The sequence below is a fragment of the Hemicordylus capensis genome, chromosome 1 (genome assembly GCF_027244095.1).
Source record: "Hemicordylus capensis ecotype Gifberg chromosome 1, rHemCap1.1.pri, whole genome shotgun sequence".
NCBI lineage: Eukaryota > Metazoa > Chordata > Lepidosauria > Squamata > Cordylidae > Hemicordylus > Hemicordylus capensis.
The window spans coordinates 114,354,435-114,375,102 of NC_069657.1; the positions used below are offsets into that span (position 1 = coordinate 114,354,435).

Below are 20,668 nucleotides of genomic sequence, written 5' to 3' on the forward strand. Positions count from 1 at the left end.
CTCCAGCCTCAAAGGCAAGATGTCTCTCGGTACCAGTTGCAGGGGAGTAACAGCAGGAGAGAGGGCATACTCTCAACTCCTTCTTGTAGCTTCCAGTGGCATCTGGTGGGCCACTGTGTGAAACAGGATTCTGGACTAGATGGGCCTTTGGCCTGATCCAGCAGGGCTGTTCTTATGTTCTTACCCTTGCATCTAAGGGGATTTTGCTTGCCAGACCAGATACCATCCAGTTCCTGTCAGCTATCCCCCAGGTGTCATTTTAAAAGCTACTCTAAAACCTTTTTGATTTTAAACACCAGCAATCTGGTTCCATTGTGGTTCAAGTGAAGACCGTCCCTTTTGTACAGGCTTCACTTGCCTCAAATTGTATCCTAATGCCTAACAAATCTAAACCCCACCTCCTGGCACCACTGTCTCAACCATGCATTGAGACCCCTCAGCTCCACCTGTCTCCCTGGCCCTGCATGTAGCACGCAGGTAGCACTTCAGCGAACGCTACCCTGGGGGTTCTGGACTTCAATATGCTACCTGGCAGCCTGAATTTGGCTTCTAGGACCTCCTAACTGCATTTCCCAACATTGTTGGTGCCAACATGCACCACAACTACTCCCCAGCATGGCCTAACGGCCTCTCTAGACACTGTGTGACTACCGAACCTTTGCACCAGGCAGGCAAGTCACCGTGCGGTCTTCATGTGGGTCACAAACCCATCTCTCTATGCCCCTAATGACTGAATCACCTACTACTAAGAGGCCCCCACCTCCTGGATGAGTATTGTCTGTGAGAGAGGATATGGGCACATCACCCAAGGAAGGAGTCCCTTCTAAGGGAGCATCCCCCTCTTTCTTGGACTGATGTCCTCCTTCCCCGACCTACATTCTCCACAGCAGATGAACTGAGCCTGAGAGTGGGAGGATTCTTTCACTTCCCTGAAGGTCTCACACACACACCTCTGTGCCTCACTGAACTTCTCCAGGTCAGCCACCTCGGCTTCTATGGAACAGACTTGTTCCCTGAAAGCTGGGAAATCTTTGCATTGAGCACACACCCATAACTTTTGCCGCTCAAGCAGACAGTCATACATGCAACACTCCGTGCAACACACTGGGAAGCACCCCCTTCCCTGCTGGCATTCTAGCTTGATAACTGGTTTGATTGGTTGTTTAGAATGTATTGAGCTTGTTTATTTGAAAGCTAGGTCTTAGGTACAGTAGTCAGCTAATTAAAGTTTTTAAGCTCCAAGAAAACCACAAAAGTGAAGTAGTATTTACCTTCTCCTTGTGCTGTGTGTCTGCTTTGTGATAATCGAGGACCTTTATTTTTGTATAAAGGGGGACTGCTTGTGTGTCTCCCTGCACATTTCCCCGCCAAACACTGTTGATATCTGTTGTCAAACCCCTGTTTGCAAAGCTCCCCTGGTGTAGCTCTTGACTTCACAAGAGCTCCTTACAAACTGTTTAAAGCTGGTCAGTTAAATGGTACATTCCTTACAATAAAAGAAGGAGAAGTGCAGTTTTAAGAGGACAGACAGAAAATCATACTGCAAGAATAGCTGCAGGAAAAATGTCAGATCATTTCCTGTCAAACAGGAAGATCATTTCTGCTGAAATAACATGGACATGTTTGACTTGCTATGTTGGCCAGAGGAACTACATCTTGCAATTTTGGAAAAGAGGAAGTTCATTCCTTAGGGGAACACTTCTCATATGTTCTCCCATCAAACTATAGTGGGAATGCACTGCTGGATGAATGGTTTGAACTGAACTGAAAACTATTGCAAAGAATCTTCCATTTGGAGCACTGTGAAAGAATGCTATTTTTCAGCCAAGAATATTCTCTTTATTCAACCAGCTCACATTCCTTATTGTTTGTGTGCCTGTTTCGCTGCACATTATGAATGGGTTCAATTAAAAAAACCCTAGGCTTAGTGAAGTGATCCTGTATATGTTCAGCTTTATAATAATGGCAGCCATTAATGGTTGCAGAGAAAGTTTGGTTTGCAAATTTAAATAAGTACATGGTGCAACAATGACAATACCTGTATAACCCACTGCCTACAATTCAACATTGGTGCCAAATATATTTGGGCCATCAGTATGTCATTAATGATTAGGTAACACTTGGGCAGGATCTTTCCCCAGAATTGCTGTGGACTAAGTTTGGTAGATTTTTGGAAGGCTACACTAAATGTGTATATTTCAGTTCAAATGTATTTGCTTGAAAGTAGGTCATCATGAATCATGGAAACTGTAGCTCATAAAGCAGATTAAAATAAATTCACAGCATCCATCCTTTTGGTCCATACAATATGAAGAAAGAGAGGCCAAGTTTTGATAAATACAGAAGATTACATTAAATTATGCATCATATTATGTTCACTTGCCCAGACCAGATATCTACCTGGCAACTTCTGTAAATATTAGAAGTCATCAATTAGACTGATGTTTTTATAATTTTGGGGTTAAGTTATAAGTTTTTATAAGTTTACTACCTTTTAAAAAATTAGATAAGAGGTACTAAACTAGGCTTCCACAGTTTGGAAAATTTGCCTATAGTATGTGTTTTGCTAAAAGTGGAGCTCACTAGGATGGATTAAATTTTAAAATTCTGGTAGTAGCATGACCTTTCCTGGAGCCTTTCCACTTACTGAGGTCATAAACACAACCTTTTTTTCTTAGAGCTGAGGAAAGGCAGGATTGCTCCTGCCTTCTCCCACAAGAGCAACGCTGCTGCCCCGCTCGCTTCACTGTGCTCCCGAATGAGTGCCACTGTGGTGAGTAGTGTGGCATCCTGGAGACTGGGGAAACACAGCCCACAACCAGAAATCCCACAATTCACTGTGTGAGGAGCGTGGTTCATTGGGGGATTTCCCCATGAGCTGGGCACTCTAGGCACCCGGCTTTGTGCCTGCTCGGGCAGACACGACCAGGGACTAAGGTAAGAGGGCACACATGCACCTTCTTACCAGTAAAAGCTCAGGGGAAAACCCTGGGCTACCCAGCAGGGAAGCACCAGGATCGGGCTCAACTGCCTAATCAGTACAAGAATATCCTATGTTACTGGGGCCAGCTCTGGGATATTCAAAAGTGGCCTCTTCAATTAACTGTTTTGGGGATCATGAAAAAAAGCACGGACAAAATGTACTTCCTACCCCTTTCATGGAATCTACTGAAAATCTCAGTTCCTGCAAGCCATATGCCATCATATTCAAGAATTTCTGTTCCTATGCAAACCAGCTTGAGGTTGAGCTAGACTGCCCTCAAGCTGGCTTGAGGGCCCGGCCCTGAGCCGGGCCCAGGTTCCAGGTCTGAGGATGCAAATATCCTGTGTGCATGCGTGGTGGCCTTCAAAATAACCACTGTGAGAGGGCCAGAAAGTCCCCAAAATGATATGAACTGGCCCAGAAAAGACTGGGTGAAGGGGAAGCTTCAGAGACATTCCACCTACAGCTATGCCCCCAGAGGCTACAAAATGAACCCAGGCCCAGCGATGAGTTAAACCCCCTCCCACTTTTTGAACCCCGGACCAGCTCGCATTCAAGCCAAACCAGAAGGGTTTGTGGGTGCACAAAACCAAACATGCCCGGTCTGGTTTGAGTCTGATCTGCACTCATATTCATATTAAGGATTTGAACCATGATTGCAACTGATGACACCACTTTTGTAAGCTGCAACAAAGGTAGCTTATACTTAATTGGGATCCGCAGTTCAGTTTTGGAAAGTTGATAAAGGCCAACTTATGCCTCATTAGCAATAGCTAATGTGACCCATTTCTATGATTAAGCTTTCAGTCTGAGAGCACCTAGAAAAGAATGTGGTGATTACTAGGCGCCTGCATGGGCTGGTCAGGAACAAGTCGTGCGAAACTAATTTTCGTGCAAAACTAATTTCCCTTTTCTTGTTAGAGTTACTGGTTTAACAGATCATGGGAATACTATAAATATAGTGTACAGGATCTTGATTTCAATAAAGCGTTTGGCAACAAGGACTTGGTAGTGCACAAGAAATGTTTCTGCCATGTGGCTCAAAATCAATAATTTTGAATTCCTCCACAGTTGGTACTTGCAATTCTTGTTCTTCAAACTGAAAACATTGATGGCCCAATACATCATTCTCACTAGATGAACTTGTTTTCCTTCTCTTATAACTAAGGAGTGACATCTAAGTTTTGCTTCTTTTTTGAAGCCTTTTTTGCTGTCTTTTAGCCATCACCCATGTAGGCCCAAAATAAATACCGGTACACAAAAATCTGTTGTATAGAATCTGAGACAAGCTTCTAAAGAAGCTGTCTGAAAAACATACCATATCAAGTTCCAGGTCCAACTTCTGCAATTCTGTTTTAAGTTGTTTGTTTCCTGGGCAGCTCAAATATAAAATGCCACAAATAACTGGGTAATAGAGGATCATTGTGCAGAGAGGGCCAACTGGGCATAATCCACCCCCTGAAGATTCCTGTTTTATTGGGTCCTTGCTGCTGGCACTCCTTAATACCAACCTGAAAACCCCCAGTAAGGAGGACCTAGGTCTCTCAGCTCATTAGCAATCAGCAGCCTCTGGCCTTCCCATCTACACAGCTGGAAAGACATAGGCAACATCCCTTTGTATTCTGGGTTTCAGGGGAAAGTGTGTGAGCAAAACAGGCATATTGGGAGTGTGAACTCCCATCAGAGCATTCAAAGACACGACTAGCCCACATGGTCAAGATACAAAAACCAGTTTTATTATAAATTAGTAGGCGAGGCCCGTCATTGGCCGGGCAAAGTCATTTTGTGTAGATTACACTGCTAGGAAAGTTCAAGAAATGAAATCCAGGTGGTCTAATATTGCAAGGGTAACTGTGGGAACTGCAATATTGAACTGCTTAACCTAACTCAAAAATGGGGTTAGGTTCTTTAGCTAAGCAATCCACTCTCGTGGTGAGAGTGGATGGAGCAGTCTGTGTAGGGAGAGTGGCTATTTAAACTTTAAACCTCTCTGCACATCAGCTGAAAAGCACAGCAAGGAGTTTTAAATAGCCACTTTCCCCATGCTTCTCATTTGACACACAGGGATGCTTACAGAAGTGGTGCAAGAGACAAGAGTGGATGGGGCAGCCTATGCCTCTCGTGTTGCTTCTTTAAATCTCCCTGCATGCTAACAGAGAAGCAAGGAGAATGTCTGTTTGAACAGTATACCAATTTAGTTGGGGGATAGAAACTGAAGAACCAACACTACCACTGCAGTAATTAGTATGAATATTTCTATATTCTATACTTCTATGCTATATACTATATTCTATACTAAATATTCTATATTTCTATACTCAAGTATGTAGTACACCGCTCTGGGCTCCTTGGAGGAAGAGCGGGATATAAATGTAAAAATAAAAATTAAAATAAATAAATAATATAACTAAATTGGTATTTATGGAGGTGGGCAATGAATGGGTGAAACTGCTATTCAAGGACCATCTGTAAATATCACATAATTTATTAATGTGCTTGCAAAAGGGATGTAAAAACAGTTTGAAATTAGTAGGATTTCAACTTCACACATTCATTTTATTGCATTACTATCTATGGTAAATTTGAATTATAGTAAATTTGAATCCGAGAAAGGTCTGCTTCTCTTGGGCATGATAGCAATAGCAATTGCAATAGCACTTACATTTATATACCGCTTTATAGCCGGAGCTCTCTAAGCGGTTTACAATGATTTAGCATATTGCCCCCCAACATTCTGGGTACTCATTTTACCGACCTCAGAAGGATGGAAGGCTGAGTCAACCTTGAGCCCCTGGTCAGGATCGAACTTGTAACCTTCTGGTTACAGGGCGGCAGTTTTACCACTGCGCCACCAGGGTTTTTGATGTGGTTTTTGAATTATTGATTTGATTATTCAGTGTTAAAAAATCTTCAGTTAAAATGTGATGATTATATTCAGTTCACATTCAGTTAAAATGTGATGATTATATTCAGATTTTCTTCTTAAAAATACAACAATTTTAAAAAATTAAACTTGGTGTAAAAAGGAGTGAATTCAGCTAATTTCAGTGGCAGGATTGTTCATGCAAAATTTGGTATCTGTAGGTCAACAGTTTGACTTTATTTTGCACAAACATATATATACACACACATAAAAATAGATTTAGGAACAAGGATCAAGGCAGATAAACACACCAAGCATATATGAAAGGAAAAAAATGCAAGTTAGCTTCTAGCTCTACAGGTCTAATTTGCAGAAGCACTCACAGGTTACAGTGTTTCAAGACCAGCTTAACCAAGGAGGAACAAAGGAGTTTCATCTCCTCCTAGTGAACTGGCTACAGTTCACTAGGAGGAGATGAAACTGAGGTGAAGAGACAGATGTGATTTTTTCCAAACAGTGTTGGAGTAGTGTTTTATAGCTACTTCCCTCAAAACACAAAGTAATCGTATATAGATTTAACTAAGATTTTATTCAGAAATGCCATTTTCTCCTTCCCCTCCTTTTTCCTTTCTCACTCCACCTCTCACCCTTACAGGATCCCCAGTGGGACAAACGTCTAAATAAAGCATAAAAGATACTGGACAGAACACAACAGATCCCTCGCTTTTATAACCAGAGTTGAATTTAATATTTAGTGACCAAGTCAAAGTCTTTTAGGTGGTCTCCTATCATGCACAAGGTCACCTTAAGTGGCACAGTGGGGAAATGCTTGATTAACAAGCAGAAGGTTGCCGGTTCTAACCCCTGCTGCTACTATATCAGGCAGCAGCAATATAGGAAGATGCTGAAAGACATCATCTCATTCTGCGTGGGAGGAGGCAATGGTAAACCCCTCCTGTATTCTGCCAAAGAAAACCACAGGGCTCTGTGGGCACCAGGAGTTGAAATTGACTTGATGGCACACTTTACCCTTTACCCTGTCATGCACACTACTCCCAATTCTTGGGATCTTTGGCATAGAAGCTGTTAGTGATGTTCTTTCTGGTGAAGAGGATTGTCTATCACTTTTATCAGCCTTCTCTCTTAGGTCAAAACAGGAGGCAAGATCGAAGTCCTCTCCAGTTCCTCTTTTCTCTTCTGCCTTCCCTTTTTTCCTCATAGTATGCATGTTACAAAGTCTCAAAGTGTTCCATTTATCTCCATTATCCAATAGGTCAGAATCTCCTCTGATGTAGATTTGTTTTGGTCCAGAATATCAGGGACATACCTTTCTCACTATAACGCAGCTGTACTCGAACGAAGACCCCCCCACCTGAAATGTTCACTGTTTGGACCCCATTTCTGATCCATATACAATTTGTATTATTGTTGCTTCTCCCTTACCCGATCGTGAATCTCTGCATGCTCTGGGTGAGATGGCATGGAAAGCCCTATCAGTTGTTGCCATTGTGTAAGTTTGGTAGTAGCTTTGGTTCCTCTCTGCAGTTCAAGAGGTGATTTTCCTGGAGTGGAGTGAGGAGTAATTCGATAAGCAAATAGGGTTTCACAGATTGCATCTTTCCAGGATTGTTGTTGTGTAGTAGCCAGTTGTAAACTCTTTCACTAATCTGTTCAGTCTTTCTACTATTCCCTTGAGCATGGTACAAAGAAAGTATTGTGTTTGATACCATGTTAATGCAGATATTGCTCCATTTCAAATGAGGTAAGCCAAGTCCCATTGTCAGTCACTAGTTCTTTAGGAAGACCTTCTTTGTAAAAACTGCAGCCATTAACTGGATCAGCCATTAACTTCTGTGATTTGTCAGATACAGCACAAGTCATACAGTGCCTGACCACATTTTCAATTAGTCCATACAAGCCCCCCGCAAAACTTTATCTGATTCACCTTTTAGTCAAGCTCATGCCCAGGTAACCTTCATAGGCAATTTTGATCACTTTTGCTTGTAAAGAGGTTGGCACCAAACAATCAATCCTCAGCACCAGCTCATTGAGGAGAGACAGAGCTCACTTGTTATGCACATGTATGGTTGAAGATGTTCAGGTCTTTGCGTGGCCATCCATTAGTTATGTTATGTTTAAGTTCAGTAAGCATTTGAGATTGGCACTGAGGGCCACTTTCCATTCAGAAGATATGATCACTCCACAAGTGGATGAATCTATTTGCGCAATTACCACTCCTTCATCCTTGTCTTTTGGGATCTCCTCTTGGCCTGGAAGTAGAAGTTGAGATAAACAATCTGAATTTTTATTCCAAACACCTGGAAGATATTCCACCTGGAAGTCAAAATCCATGTCTGGTGATCCATATGGCTATTCTTGGAGTTGCTCAATATGGCTATATTTGAGGGTTGATCCCAAGTAGTAAATAAAGCAGATAAGGGTTTACTGTCTGACCGTAAAGTGGATTTTCTGCCCCACAAGTCAGTCCTGACGTGCCTCATTGCCCGGAAACATGCAAGAGCTTTTTCAGTGACAGAATGCATATTCTCAGAGTAAGCAGCATTTCACTGATATTGGGTAATGGATGACAATCCACAACGATATTGAAGTTCACATCTCTTAAATCTACAGACATTTGAAGTGTACCATTTGATTTCCTCACAAAAACAATTGGAGACCCCCATTCTAAGGAATCAACAGGCTCTATGATGCCAGCATGCTGTAGCCTTAACAGCTTCTCTCTAAGTGGTTGGTGCAATGCTATGGTTATGTTCCTCTCTTTGTATTGTACAGGTACTGCATTTGTCTTCTTCTGAATTTAATTTTTGAAATGTATGGTAGTACCAGGAGTATCAGCAAACAAAGAAAAATAAGCAATCATATCAGCATATGGATGCTCCATTATCTGTAATATGGGTTCCATGCTATTTGGGTCTAACACAATCCCTAGATCTTTCTGATGTTTCCAGCCCAATATTGAGACTCCTTTTTGTGACATGTACACTTTTCCTTCTGCAGTACGTCCTATGAATTCCAGGGCAGCAGTGAGGTATCCATTTATGGTAACAGGAGAACCTCCATATCTCCATGGGTATATGTCTGAAGGCTGCAGGTGCAGATCTGATGTAGTAAGGTCAGGAGTGTCTTGTATAGAAGATGGGAAATGATTGTGGACAGAGAACCAGAATGAGCCAGCATCTGCATTTCATGGCCATTAAACTGCCCTGAGCCATTTTTGGAAAAGCAGTATATAAATTAAATAAATAAAATAAAATGTAACTTGACAGTGTGGAGAAGCAGGTTCTGATTCCATCACACTTAAAATGTTGTCAGGAAGTGGTTCATCTGCCTCATCCTTATCATATAGTGAATCAGTAATGGAGCAGACTGCAAACTTGAAAACCTTAGCAAAGTGTCCTCATTTTTGCACCTGTTACAAATGTTCTTCCATGCAAGACAGTGAGCAAAACTGGTTTTGGGATACCAAAGAGTCATTTGGCACAGTGAAGAGCATTTTCTACCCTCTTAGCCATCTCTATAACTTTATCCAAAGTAAATTGCCACTCCAATAGCAGCTTTTCTATTCACACAGTTTAGAGCAGTTTGTTTTCATAACAGTATGATCCCTGATCAGTTCATCAGTAAAGTTGGCAAACTCCCAGATTACACTTAAGGCATGCAATGCTGTGGCATATTGATCGATAGATTCACCAGGCAATTGAGATCTAGAATAGAACTTGTAACATTCAGCAATCACATTCAAAGTAGAGTTGAAATGGAACCATCTAAGGCTTGAAGAACAGCTTCATAAAAATTGGCTTCCCCTTCCAAGTTGGCAGGAAAGGGCAAATGATTATATATTATTTGGCCTTCAGGGTCCAGGCAGTAATCTGCTTTGCTGGAGTAAGATCAGAGGACTGTATAGTGAGGAAGTAATTGCAGAAATAGGTCCTCCATTGTTTCCAGGAAAGAGCAGGTTCTCCTGGGGTGGACAAGAAAAAAAAAAAAGGTGGTGGTGGGATATGAGCCATGCTGCAGTGGGCATCCAGTGAACAACAGAGTCCAGGATTGATAAGGGAAAAGTACCTTCAGGGATTGCACAGGTTAGTACGTTGGAGAAACAGTCAGTCAGCAGCAGCAATAGTAGAAAGCAATTCAGGAATGTAGGCCCAGTGATGCAATGAAATAAAGTTGCAGGAACAGTCACCAGTTTTGCAAGCTCACACACTTAGCTGGTTCAAAATCTCATTGCCAAATGTTTTATAGCTGCTTCCCTTATCAATCCAAGTTAAATCTATATAAGAGTTTATTCAAAAACAACTCCATTTTCTCCGTCACCTCCTTTTTCTTTTTCACTCCACCCGCCACACTCCCTACAGGATTCTCACTGGGATCAACTTCTAAACAAAACATAAGAGATACTAGATAGAATACAACACATAGGCAGGGCCAAACATATTCTTACAGCCAATCAGAGTTTACCTACTTCATTCACAGAGCTAGATTGGGTTGCCAACATTCCATTGCCTAAATAAGAGATATGAGTGGGGAGTATGCAGGAGTAATTAAGAGCCTGAGTGCTCTATGTGTCTTTACCATTTTCAGCTTAAACTATGGTACAATTTACAACTTAGATTACTTTTCCTCTGCTTATTGATATAACCACGGTTAGCCAAACTGGGTGTGATGTAATTTTATTTTCTAGAAAGAGAAGCATTGTTAGCCAGTAAAGATAGTACTCATGTATGAAAGCTATCTAGCAGTCACTGCTTGCATGATTTTCATGATCCCAATAACTGGATGATGCTGTTCACCAATAATTGATGACTGCTAATGCTATTGTTTTTGTTAATGTCCCCAATATGGTGCTGTTGGCAACTCTAAGCCTGCAGCCCACCAGAACCAGAGAGAGAGAGAGAGAAGTGAAAGGAGTTGGAGCTCATTAATTATTCCATTATTAGTTAAAATAATTGGTTTGATCTGAGCCATAGGTTCTTCCCATTAGCTGAAAATAAGGGATAAATGCCATCCTGTAAGGGGCAGTCAATTTTGGGCTGAAATAAGGGATGTCTCTACTAATATGGGACTAATAAGGGACTGCTGGTAACCTTAAAGCTAGAACACAGTTGCTGGGGTGGGGATCATTCCCATTTGTGGCTTAATGGATGGACAAAGCCTTTGAGTCTCTGGGTCTCCTGCTTACATTCCCAAATAAAAGAGCTGAAAGAAAGGTCAAAACTCAGTGGCTCTGGCAAACTAGAACTAACAGAATGAAAGAAAAAACGAAGTCTCTCACTGTGTATGTGGTTTTTGTAGGTGATGCTGTGTAAACAAACATGAGGCAGCAGAAGCATAGGAACACAGGAAACTGCCATATACTGAGTCAGACCATTGGTCTATCTAGCTCAGTATTGTCTTCACAGACTGGCAGCGGCTTCTCCAAGGTTGCAGCCAGGAATCTCTTTCAGCCCTATCTTGGAGAAGCCAGGGAGGGAACTTGAAACCTTCTGCTCTTCCCAGAGCGGCTTCATTCCCTGAGGGGAATATTTTGCAGTGCTCACACATCAAGTCTCCCATTCATATGCAACCAGGGCAGACCCTGCTTAGCTATGGGGACAAGTCATGCTTGCTACCACAAGACCAACTCTCCAGGAAATGCATTGGTAGCAGTGTTCCCTCTAACAGGGATGTCCAGATGTTGTCCACTACAACTTCCAGCATCACCAGCTGCAATGACCTTTGGCTGGGGATTATGAGAGTTGTAGTCAACTTCTGGGAATTCCCGATAGTGTATGGTAGCTAGAAGTTTGATGTTGGTAGTGGGCATGTACTACAGACACTACTGTACCTAAGCTCATGTTTGGCAAAACCTCCCATGATAACCTTGTTGGCAAGATGGTAATGTATAGGCAAGGTGGTAATGTTGTGGGTGGGTTAGCAGCTAGTTGAACAGCTCTATCCAATGAATACTGATGTCTCCACATCATCCTGGTGCCCCTGGTGGTGCAGTGGTAAAACTGCCGCCCTGTAACCAGAAGGTTACAAGTTCGATCCTGACCAGGGGCTCAAGGTTGACTCAGCCTTCCATCCTTCCGAGGTCGGTAAAATGAGTACCCAGAATGTTGGGGGCAATATGCTAAATCATTGTAAACCGCTTAGAGAGCTCCGGCTATAGAGCGGTATATAAATGTAAGTGCTATTGCTATTGCTATTGCTATCCTGGAATTGAGGGAGGTATTGAGTGGAATGCCACAAGGCTCTTCCTGGGTCCTGTTCAACATTTTTATAAATGGCTTGGATAAGGGATGTGTAACCAGCCAATCATCTGTCTCATGCATTTCATGCAACCCCTGCTAAGTTGGCAAAGAGGTACCTTTCAAAGTGGTGATTTATTTATATTTACAGAAGAAGATTGACTGCTCATATTCAGCCCCAACACAGCATCCCTCTAGTGGCTGTGATTAGTGTCTATCTTGTTTCTTTTTAGTTGTGAACCCTTTGGGGACAAAGAACTATCTTCTCATTCTTCTTCTATGTAATGGTCTTTGAGAACTTTTTAACGTGGTCTTCGAGAACTTTTTTTGTTGAGAAGCAATATATAAAATAGTAGTAATAGTAATTTGAATGGCCATTCAGAAATTAATGCATTCCAATAGCCTTTTGGAAAGAAGCAATAGGCATTCACTGTCATTCATTTTAGTACGTCTTATTTTTATACAGCAATTTTCATGGGCTTTTATTCTATGGAGGAAAGATTTTGAAATCAGCTCTGCATTTCTTAGTTTAACACTAACCCTTGTGTTTGCTGGAGCATCAGGATGCTGTTGACCTATAACACAAATGCACCCACAGCTTTATCAGTGTAAACTACAGCTCAGTCTACATTTGTGTTAACTTAACTAAATCACAAGGATAACAAAACTGGCAGTGCAACTGGTCTCTCAGAAGATGGGTGGAAAGCTAGTTTTGTTGTAAGAAATTAATGCATTGCCAATCACACTTTAAGGACTGTAAAATGCAAGAATGCAACCAATCCTCTTGCAGAGGTGAAATTAGGATATTTAAAGGATAAGACACCATTTGTCAAGAAAAGATTTCATTTATATAACTGTATAGCAGTTAATTCTTGAAGAATATTAACACACATGCCCAGTAACTGAGAAACGGGGGAGGGGGGAGAGATATAAAAGAAGTTGGTCAATAGAGACCCAAGATCTGAAGGTCAGAAATATAATACTACCACCTCCTGTGTCTGATACGCAGATACCTATATATAGTCAGTTCTCTTTCACATGTCTCAGTATTTATGTGAAAGACTCACAGTATGGCTTTCTAACTGAGTACAAGAAGAACGAAGTACAAGAAGAATCCAGTTTAGTAAAAGGGTGTCTACACTCCTTGATTTCTACAATATATTTGTGTACTGGCTCTCATGTGCCAGAGACACAGAAAAGCAGCACAGAAAAAAACATTTTAGATTTAGTTATATACTATTCAGATAAATGTATTTCCAAAGCTGATCTCATGAGTGGTCAGCTGGTAGTAGATGCATGCAATCCCCCACAATGTTACATGCTTAGAGATTTGCCAGGTTGCAAATCAGGTGCATGATGAGATTGTTCAGAAGGGAGATTATTTAACCATATCAACTCAAGATGCTGACTGATATAAAGGTAAAGGTAAAGTGTGCCATCAAGTCGCTTTCGACTCCTGGCGCCCACAGAGCCAAAAAAACCCGTCACTTCTGGTATTTTTGAAATTGACCCAGAGAACATCTTCTCCCTCTATAAATTCACAGAAAGGTGAGACACATTTCATCCACCATGTCTCCTTACCAAGCTCTATGGGAGGGTTGGAAGGCTACTCTGGGAAGAGCAGAGAGTTGGAAGGCTACTCTGGGAAGAGCAGACACAGCTGAGAAGCTGAGAAGGTGAGCAAGCCTTTCTAAGCATCTAGCCTTTTCTCCCTCAAACAAACTAACAAGAAGAGGAGAGTTTTGCAGGGGCTGTTTCTCTTTAAGGGGTAGGTCTTAGTCTCTCTATCTTTGTGAGTGTTACTTGTTAGGGTTCCTTGCTAGGGTTCCTTGTTAGGGTTAAGATATCAGAGGGCTAGGAGTTCTTAGGGTTCCCTAAAGGCACTGTTTGCTGATTGGTGGGGGTGGAGTCAGCTAGGGCTGGGCGGGGCCCCACATTCCTTTCCTTTGGCTCTCATCCTGTGTGATAGTTGGAAGGTTACTCTACATATGAGGTGAAGGCCCGAGAGCATAGCGAACAGGGATAGCAAACAGGACATAGGAGTTTTGCAGGAGTTTAGCGGGAAGTGTGCGGGGTAGCCTGGAACGAGCCCCTGAAATCGCGATCGCAATCGCGATCACAAGGAGCCTGGTGGAGAAGAGAACGTAAGTACATATCCCTCCCTCATATCCCTCATATTCTTGGGAAAGGCTGTTTGGACAGTTAAATAGCTGACCATTACAGCTGAGACCTATCCTAACAAAATATCTAATAAACGGACAATAAGCTCCCTAAATACTGTAAAGAGCTAACTAAAACAGTATGAAGATAGAAGGTCAGCAGGGGAAGGGGCACTTCCCAGTGTATTGCACAGAGTGCCACATGTATGACTATTTGCCCCATGGGCAGAAATCGTGGGTGTGTGCTCGGTGCAAGGAGCTCCTGGCTCTCAGGGAACAAATCCGTTCCCTCGAGACCAAGGTGGCGGATCTGGAGAAGCTCAGAGAGACAGAGAGGCATGTGGACGAGACCTTCAGGGATGTGATAGAGGCATCCCACTCCAGGGCTGGTAGCTCCTCTGCTGTCAGGGAGAATGAAGGTCTTGGGCAAGGAGGACATCAGTCTGAGGAAGAGGGAGATGCTCCTTTAGAAGGGACCCCTTCCGTGGATGATGAGCCCATATCCTCTCGCACAGGGGATACTCCTCTGGGGGGTGGGGCCCTCCTTGTAGTTGGTGATTCGATCATTAGGGGGATAGAGAGATGGGTTTGTGACCCACGTGTTGACCACATGGTGACTTGCCTGCCTGGTGCGAAGGTTGCGGACATTACGCAGCGTCTAGACAGGCTCCTAGGCAGTGCTGGGGAGGAGACAGCTGTCATGATGCACGTCGGCACCAACAATGTGGGGAAATGCAGTCGGGAGGTCCTGGAAGCCAAATTTAGGCTGATAGGTAGCATTTTGAAGTCCAGGACCCCCAAGGTAGCATTCTCAGAAATGCTACCTGTTCCACACACAAGTACAGTGAGACAGGCAGAGCTGAGGGGTTTCAATGCGTGGATGAGACAGTGGTGCCGGGAGGAGGGGTTTAGATTTGTTAGGTACTGGGACACATTTTGGGGCAAGCAAGGCCTGTACAAAAGGGACGGGCTGCACTTGAACCAAGATGGAACCAGACTGCTGGCGCTTAAAATCAAAAAGGTTGCAGAGCAGCTTTTAAAATGACACTTGGGGAACAGCCGATGGGAGCTGGGCAGTATCCCGTTTGGCAAAAGCCATCCTTTAAAGTGTGAGGCTGCAAAGAATGCAAATAAAACAGAAGGGGATGGAGCAAAACCGCATAAAGAGCAGATGGGAGCCTGTGCCAGCAGGTCAAAGAGTCAAAAGAGTAGCATACATCAGGGGAGAGATTCAGCGTATACGGGCTTGTATGCCAATGCCAGAAGCCTCCGAACCAAGATGGGTGAGCTGGAGTGCTTGGTTGCTAATGCAGAAATAGACATAGTGGGCATAACAGAAACATGGTGGAACAGTGAGAACCAGTGGGACACTGTTATCCCTGGGTATAAACTCTACAGAAAGGACAGGGAGGGGCGCCTTGGAGGAGGGGTAGCACTGTATGTTAAAGAAGGGATAGAATCTAATAAGCTAGAAAACCTAAGTGGACTGGAGTCCTCCACAGAAACCCTGTGGGTGACTATACAAGGTCGGAAAGGAAACATGCTACTGCGGACGTGCTATCGCCCTCCGGATCAAAATGATGACAGTAACTGGGAGTTGCAGGAGGAAATCAGGGAGGCGTCAAGGAGAGGCAGGGCTGTAATAATGGGTGATTTCAACTACCCACACATAGACTGGGTAAATTCACATTCAAGTCAGGACAAAGAGGTCAAATTTCTAGATACGCTAAATGACTGTGCCCTAGAACAGTTGGTCATGGAACCAACCAGAGAGAAGGCGACCTTAGATCTAATTCTGAGTGACACCCAGGACCTGGTGCGTGATGTCAGTGTCATCGACCCTTTAGGGAACAGTGACCACAGTGCCATCAAATTCAGCATATATGCGGGGAGAGAATCACCAAGGATGTCTAACACAGACATTTTGAATTTCAGAAGAGGAAACTTCTCCAAAATGAGGAGTATGGTGAAAAAAAAGCTGAGGGGGAAAATCAGGAGAGTCACTTCGCTCCAGAGTGCATGGAGTTTACTCAAAAACACAATACTAGAAGCCCAGTTAGATTGTATACCCCAAAGGAGGAAAGGTACCACTAAGTCCAGGAGGATGCCAGCATGGCTAACGGATACCGTCAAGGAAGCCATAAAAGGGAAGAAGACTTCCTTCCGAAATTGGAAGGCCTGTCCAAACGAAGAGAACAAAAAGGAACACAAACTCTGGCAAAAGAAATGCAAGGTGACAATAAGGGAGGCAAAAAGAGAGTTTGAGGAACATTTAGCCAAAAGTACCAAGGGGAATAACAAAAACTTCTTTAAGTACATCAGAAGCAGGAAACCTGCCAGGGAGGCGGTTGGGCCATTAGACAATGAGGGAGTGAAAGGGATTATTAAGGAGGATATGGAGGTTGCAGAGAAACTGAATGAGTTCTTTGCATCTGTCTTCACGGCAGAGGATACTGAGCATATACCTGTTCCTGAACCAGGCTTTTTAGGGATGGAGGCTAGAGAGCTGAGTCAGATAAAAGTGACAAGGGATGATGTTCTAAACTGTCTGGAAAAACTGAAAGCTAACAAATCACCAGGGCTGGATGGCATCCATCCAAGAGTCCTCAAAGAACTCAAATGTGAAATTGCCAACCTTCTTGCTAAAATATTTAACTTATCCCTGAAATCGGGCTCTGTACCAGAGGACTGGAGAGTGGCAAATGTAACACCGATTTTCAAAAAGGGATCCAGGGGAGATCCAGGAAATTACAGGCCAGTTAGCCTAACATCCGTTTCAGGCAAATTGATGGAAAGCATCCTCAAGGATAAAATTGTAAAGCACCTAGAAGAACAGGCCCTGCTCGGAGTGAGCCAGCATGGCTTCCGCAAAGGTAAATCTTGCCTCACCAACCTTCTGGACTTCTTTGAGAGTGTCAACAAGTGTGTGGATCAAGGTGATCCAGTTGACATAGTCTACCTGGACTTCCAAAAAGCTTTTGACAAAGTTCCTCATCAAAGGCTCCTGAGGAAACTTAGCTGTCATGGGATAAAGGGACAAGTACATGTGTGGATTGCTAACTGGTTGAAAGACAGGAAACAGAGGGTAGGTATAAATGGAGAGTTTTCACAATGGAGGGAAGTAAGAAGTGGGGTCCCCCAGGGATCTGTACTGGGACCGGTGCTTTTTAATGTATTCATAAATGATCTAGAAGCAGGGGTAAGCAGCGACGTGGCCAAATTTGCAGATGATACCAAACTCTTCCGGGTAGTGAAATCTCAAACGGATTGTGAGCAGCTCCAAAAGGATCTCTCCAAACTGGGGGAGTGGGCGACAAAATGGCAAATGCAGTTCAATGTTAGCAAGTGTAAACTGATACACATTGGGACGAAAAACCCCAACTTCAAGTATATACTGATGGGATCCAAGCTGTCGGTGATGGACCAGGAGAGGGATCTTGGGGTTGTGGTTGACAGCTCGTTGAAAGTGTCGACTCAATGTGCGGCAGCTGTGAAAAAGGCAAATTCCATGCTAGGGATCATTAAGAAGGGGATTGAAAATAAAACAGCTAACATTATAATGCCCTTATACAAAACTATGGTGCGACCACACTTGGAGTACTGCGTACAGTTCTGGTCACCACATCTTAAAAAGGACATTGTTGAACTGGAGAAGGTACAGAAAAGGGCAACCAAGATGATCAGGGGACTAGAGCACCTTTCCTTTGAGGCAAGACTACAACACCTGGGGCTTTTTAGTTTAGAAAAAAGACGACTGCGGGGAGACATGATAGAGGTCTATAAAATCATGCATGGTGTGGAAAAAGTGGAGAGAGAGAGATTCTTTTCCCTCTCACACAACACTAGAACCAGGGGTCACTCCATGAAATTGATTGCCAGAAGGTCTAGGACTAACAAACAGAAGTACTTTTTCACACAACGCGTGATCCACTTGTGGAACGCTCTGCCTCAGGATGTGGTGACAGCCAACAACCTGGATGGCTTTAAGAGGGGTTTGGATGACTTCATGGAGCAGAGGTCTATCAATGGCTACTAGTCGGAGGGCTGTAGGCCACCTCCTGCCTCAAGGGCAGGGTGCCTCTGAGTACCAGTTGCAGGGGAGTAATGGCAGGTGAGAGGGCATGCCCTCAGCTCCTGACTGTAGGTTCCCAATGGCATCTGGTGGGCCACTGTGCGAAACAGGATGCTGGACTAGATGGGCCTTGGGCCTGATCAAGCAGGGCTGTTCTTATGTTCTTAGGGTTCTACAGCCATTCTCTTTGTAGGTTCCAAGGAAATCTATTTGGAAACATGAGCTACCAAAGAAAGCCCATTCCAGTCTAGAACATGCATAACTCTCACCACTGAAGACTCTTGGGTAAGAAGGAGCAGAATGCAAATTCAAACCAAATTGGCATCATCGTCAGAACACTGATATCCCACTTTTCAATTAGAAAAAAAGCTTCTCAAAGCCATTTACTTAGCAAAAGCTATGAGAACATGGTTCACTGTCCCCCAAAAGGACCACAATTTAAAAAGAAACACAAAGGAGGCAGCCACTGACAGACACTGGAGGGATGCAACGCTAGCTTAATTGGACAGTTGCTCTCCTCACTGCTAAGTATAAGAAAGCACCTCTTTTAAAAGGTGCATCTTTGTCCAGTTAGCAAGAGAGAGAAGTTGCATTCTCCATGTATTTCTACAACGATGTACAAAGGATTTTAGATTGTGAGCCCTTTGGGGACAGGAATCCATCTTATTTATTTATTATTTCTCTGTGTAAACTGCCCTGAGCCATTTTTGGAAGGGTGGTATTATTATTATTGTATTTAAAAACGGACCGCCTCTGTCCTGGGTAGGACTCACTCTCAGAGCTAGGGCTCACATATGGAAGAAAGAGTATCCCAGCCACATATTGGATCCATGTGTGCACACACATTCACATCCCACATAGGGATACCAAGTCAGACCATTGGTCCATCTAGCTCAGTATTGTCTACACAGTGACAGCAGCTTTTCCAAGGTTGCAGGCAGGAGTCCCTCTCAGCCCTATCTTGGAGATGCCAGGGAAGGAACTTGGAACCTTCTGCATGCAAGTGCTCTTCCCAGAGCAGCCCCATGCCCTAAGGGGAATACCTTAACAGTGCTCACCCATGTAGTCTCCCATTCAAATGCCAACCAGGACAGACCCTGCTTAGCAAAAGGGACAATCCCAGCAGCTCTCCTAAATTCTCAGTAAGTACTAAACAACCACCGCGCATATCCACCAGATATGCCATGCCTTGCTCATGGCCTCCGTTTCTGTCACCTGAGTCCTCCCCAGGAAAACTGAGGTCATCCTGACCTCTGCCTTCCGGCTCCGTCCCTAACTGGGCAATTGGCGAGAAGTCCCGACTGCTTCTCCGTCCGTCTTGCTGAGGCAAGAAGGAGCAGAACATGACAAAGTAGGGACACGGTCGGGACTGGCGCGTCAAGCTGGTAGGGCCGGAGGAGACTCCCGGTCTCCGAGACTGCTCAATTCCCGGCCCCTAAGTACTCCCCGCTAAATGGGGATGCCTCGATCAAGGAGGAGAGAGATCCGCGCACCTCACATGCCATGGCGAGCGAGCAGCGCTCCTCCTCCGCTGACAAGAAGTCTTCGCCGCCGGTCACTGCGCCTCTCCTCCCTCGCTCGCTCCTCGCAGTGCTAAGAAGTGCTCGCTGGGCGCAAAAGCCGCCACCTCCGGCAGGCCATCTCCTCCCCTTTCAGGCTGTGCTGCTGACTGCGCCGGCAGGCACGCTGCACAATGGGCAGCAGCACTGGAGCACTCGCCAGATGGGAGAGGGAGGGGGAGGAGGAGACCGCCTGCCTGCTTCTTGCGCTAAGGGGCGAGAAGGAGGAAAGGTGGCTAACTGCTTGCAATGGCAGCCCCAGAGGCGGTAGCGGCAGCTTTTCCTCCTCCTCCTTGCAAGATCAGGGGGAGGATCGGCGTCATAGACCTCAGTCATGCGAAGCAGCCCCTCCCCTCTCCAGCGCCTCCGTTCTGGAAGCGGGCAGGAGATGGGGTGGGGAGGGCTGTTGCACTCAGAGCCGCCTCCCCGGTCAGCTAGAAGGAGCAGGGAAGGGATGCAAAGGTGGAGGGCGGCGGCGGCGGCAGCGCTGAGTGGGGAGGTGTGAGCATGGGGGAGAGCGGCATTTCCACAGTGTGGGGAGGGGAGGAGGGGATGACTGAGAGATCCCGAGGCTCTTGCCTCCGGAGTTCAGTATTATGTCAGACTCCCCCACCAAGGGCAACTCTGGGGGGGGGGGCAAACGCCCTTTCAGACAAGTTGTTTCCTTTACAAATCTAACGTGGAACACTCAAAAGTGTCCTTGGCCCCCTCAATATTTTTTCTGGTTCTTCCACTGGACCCATCGCCCTTCTGGGGTAGTGTTTTCATGACCACAAGC

At 44.4% G+C, this 20,668-nt stretch overlaps 1 protein-coding gene across 3 annotated transcripts in view; it reads right to left on the reverse strand.

The window, feature by feature from the left end:
- FAR1 (fatty acyl-CoA reductase 1) overlaps positions 1-19,999 on the reverse strand; it is an 83,891-nt gene extending 63,892 nt beyond the window's left edge. Inside the window, exon 1 of one of the 3 annotated variants that reach the window (XM_053271665.1) lies at positions 19,825-19,999. In XM_053271665.1, the coding sequence (XP_053127640.1) occupies positions 19,825-19,836 (12 nt within the window). In that variant the 5' untranslated portion in view covers positions 19,837-19,999. The remainder of the gene's footprint in view (positions 1-19,824) is intronic. The other 2 variants (XM_053271636.1, XM_053271637.1) reach the window with 2 other exon arrangements.
- Between the last annotated feature and the right edge of the window lie 669 nt (positions 20,000-20,668).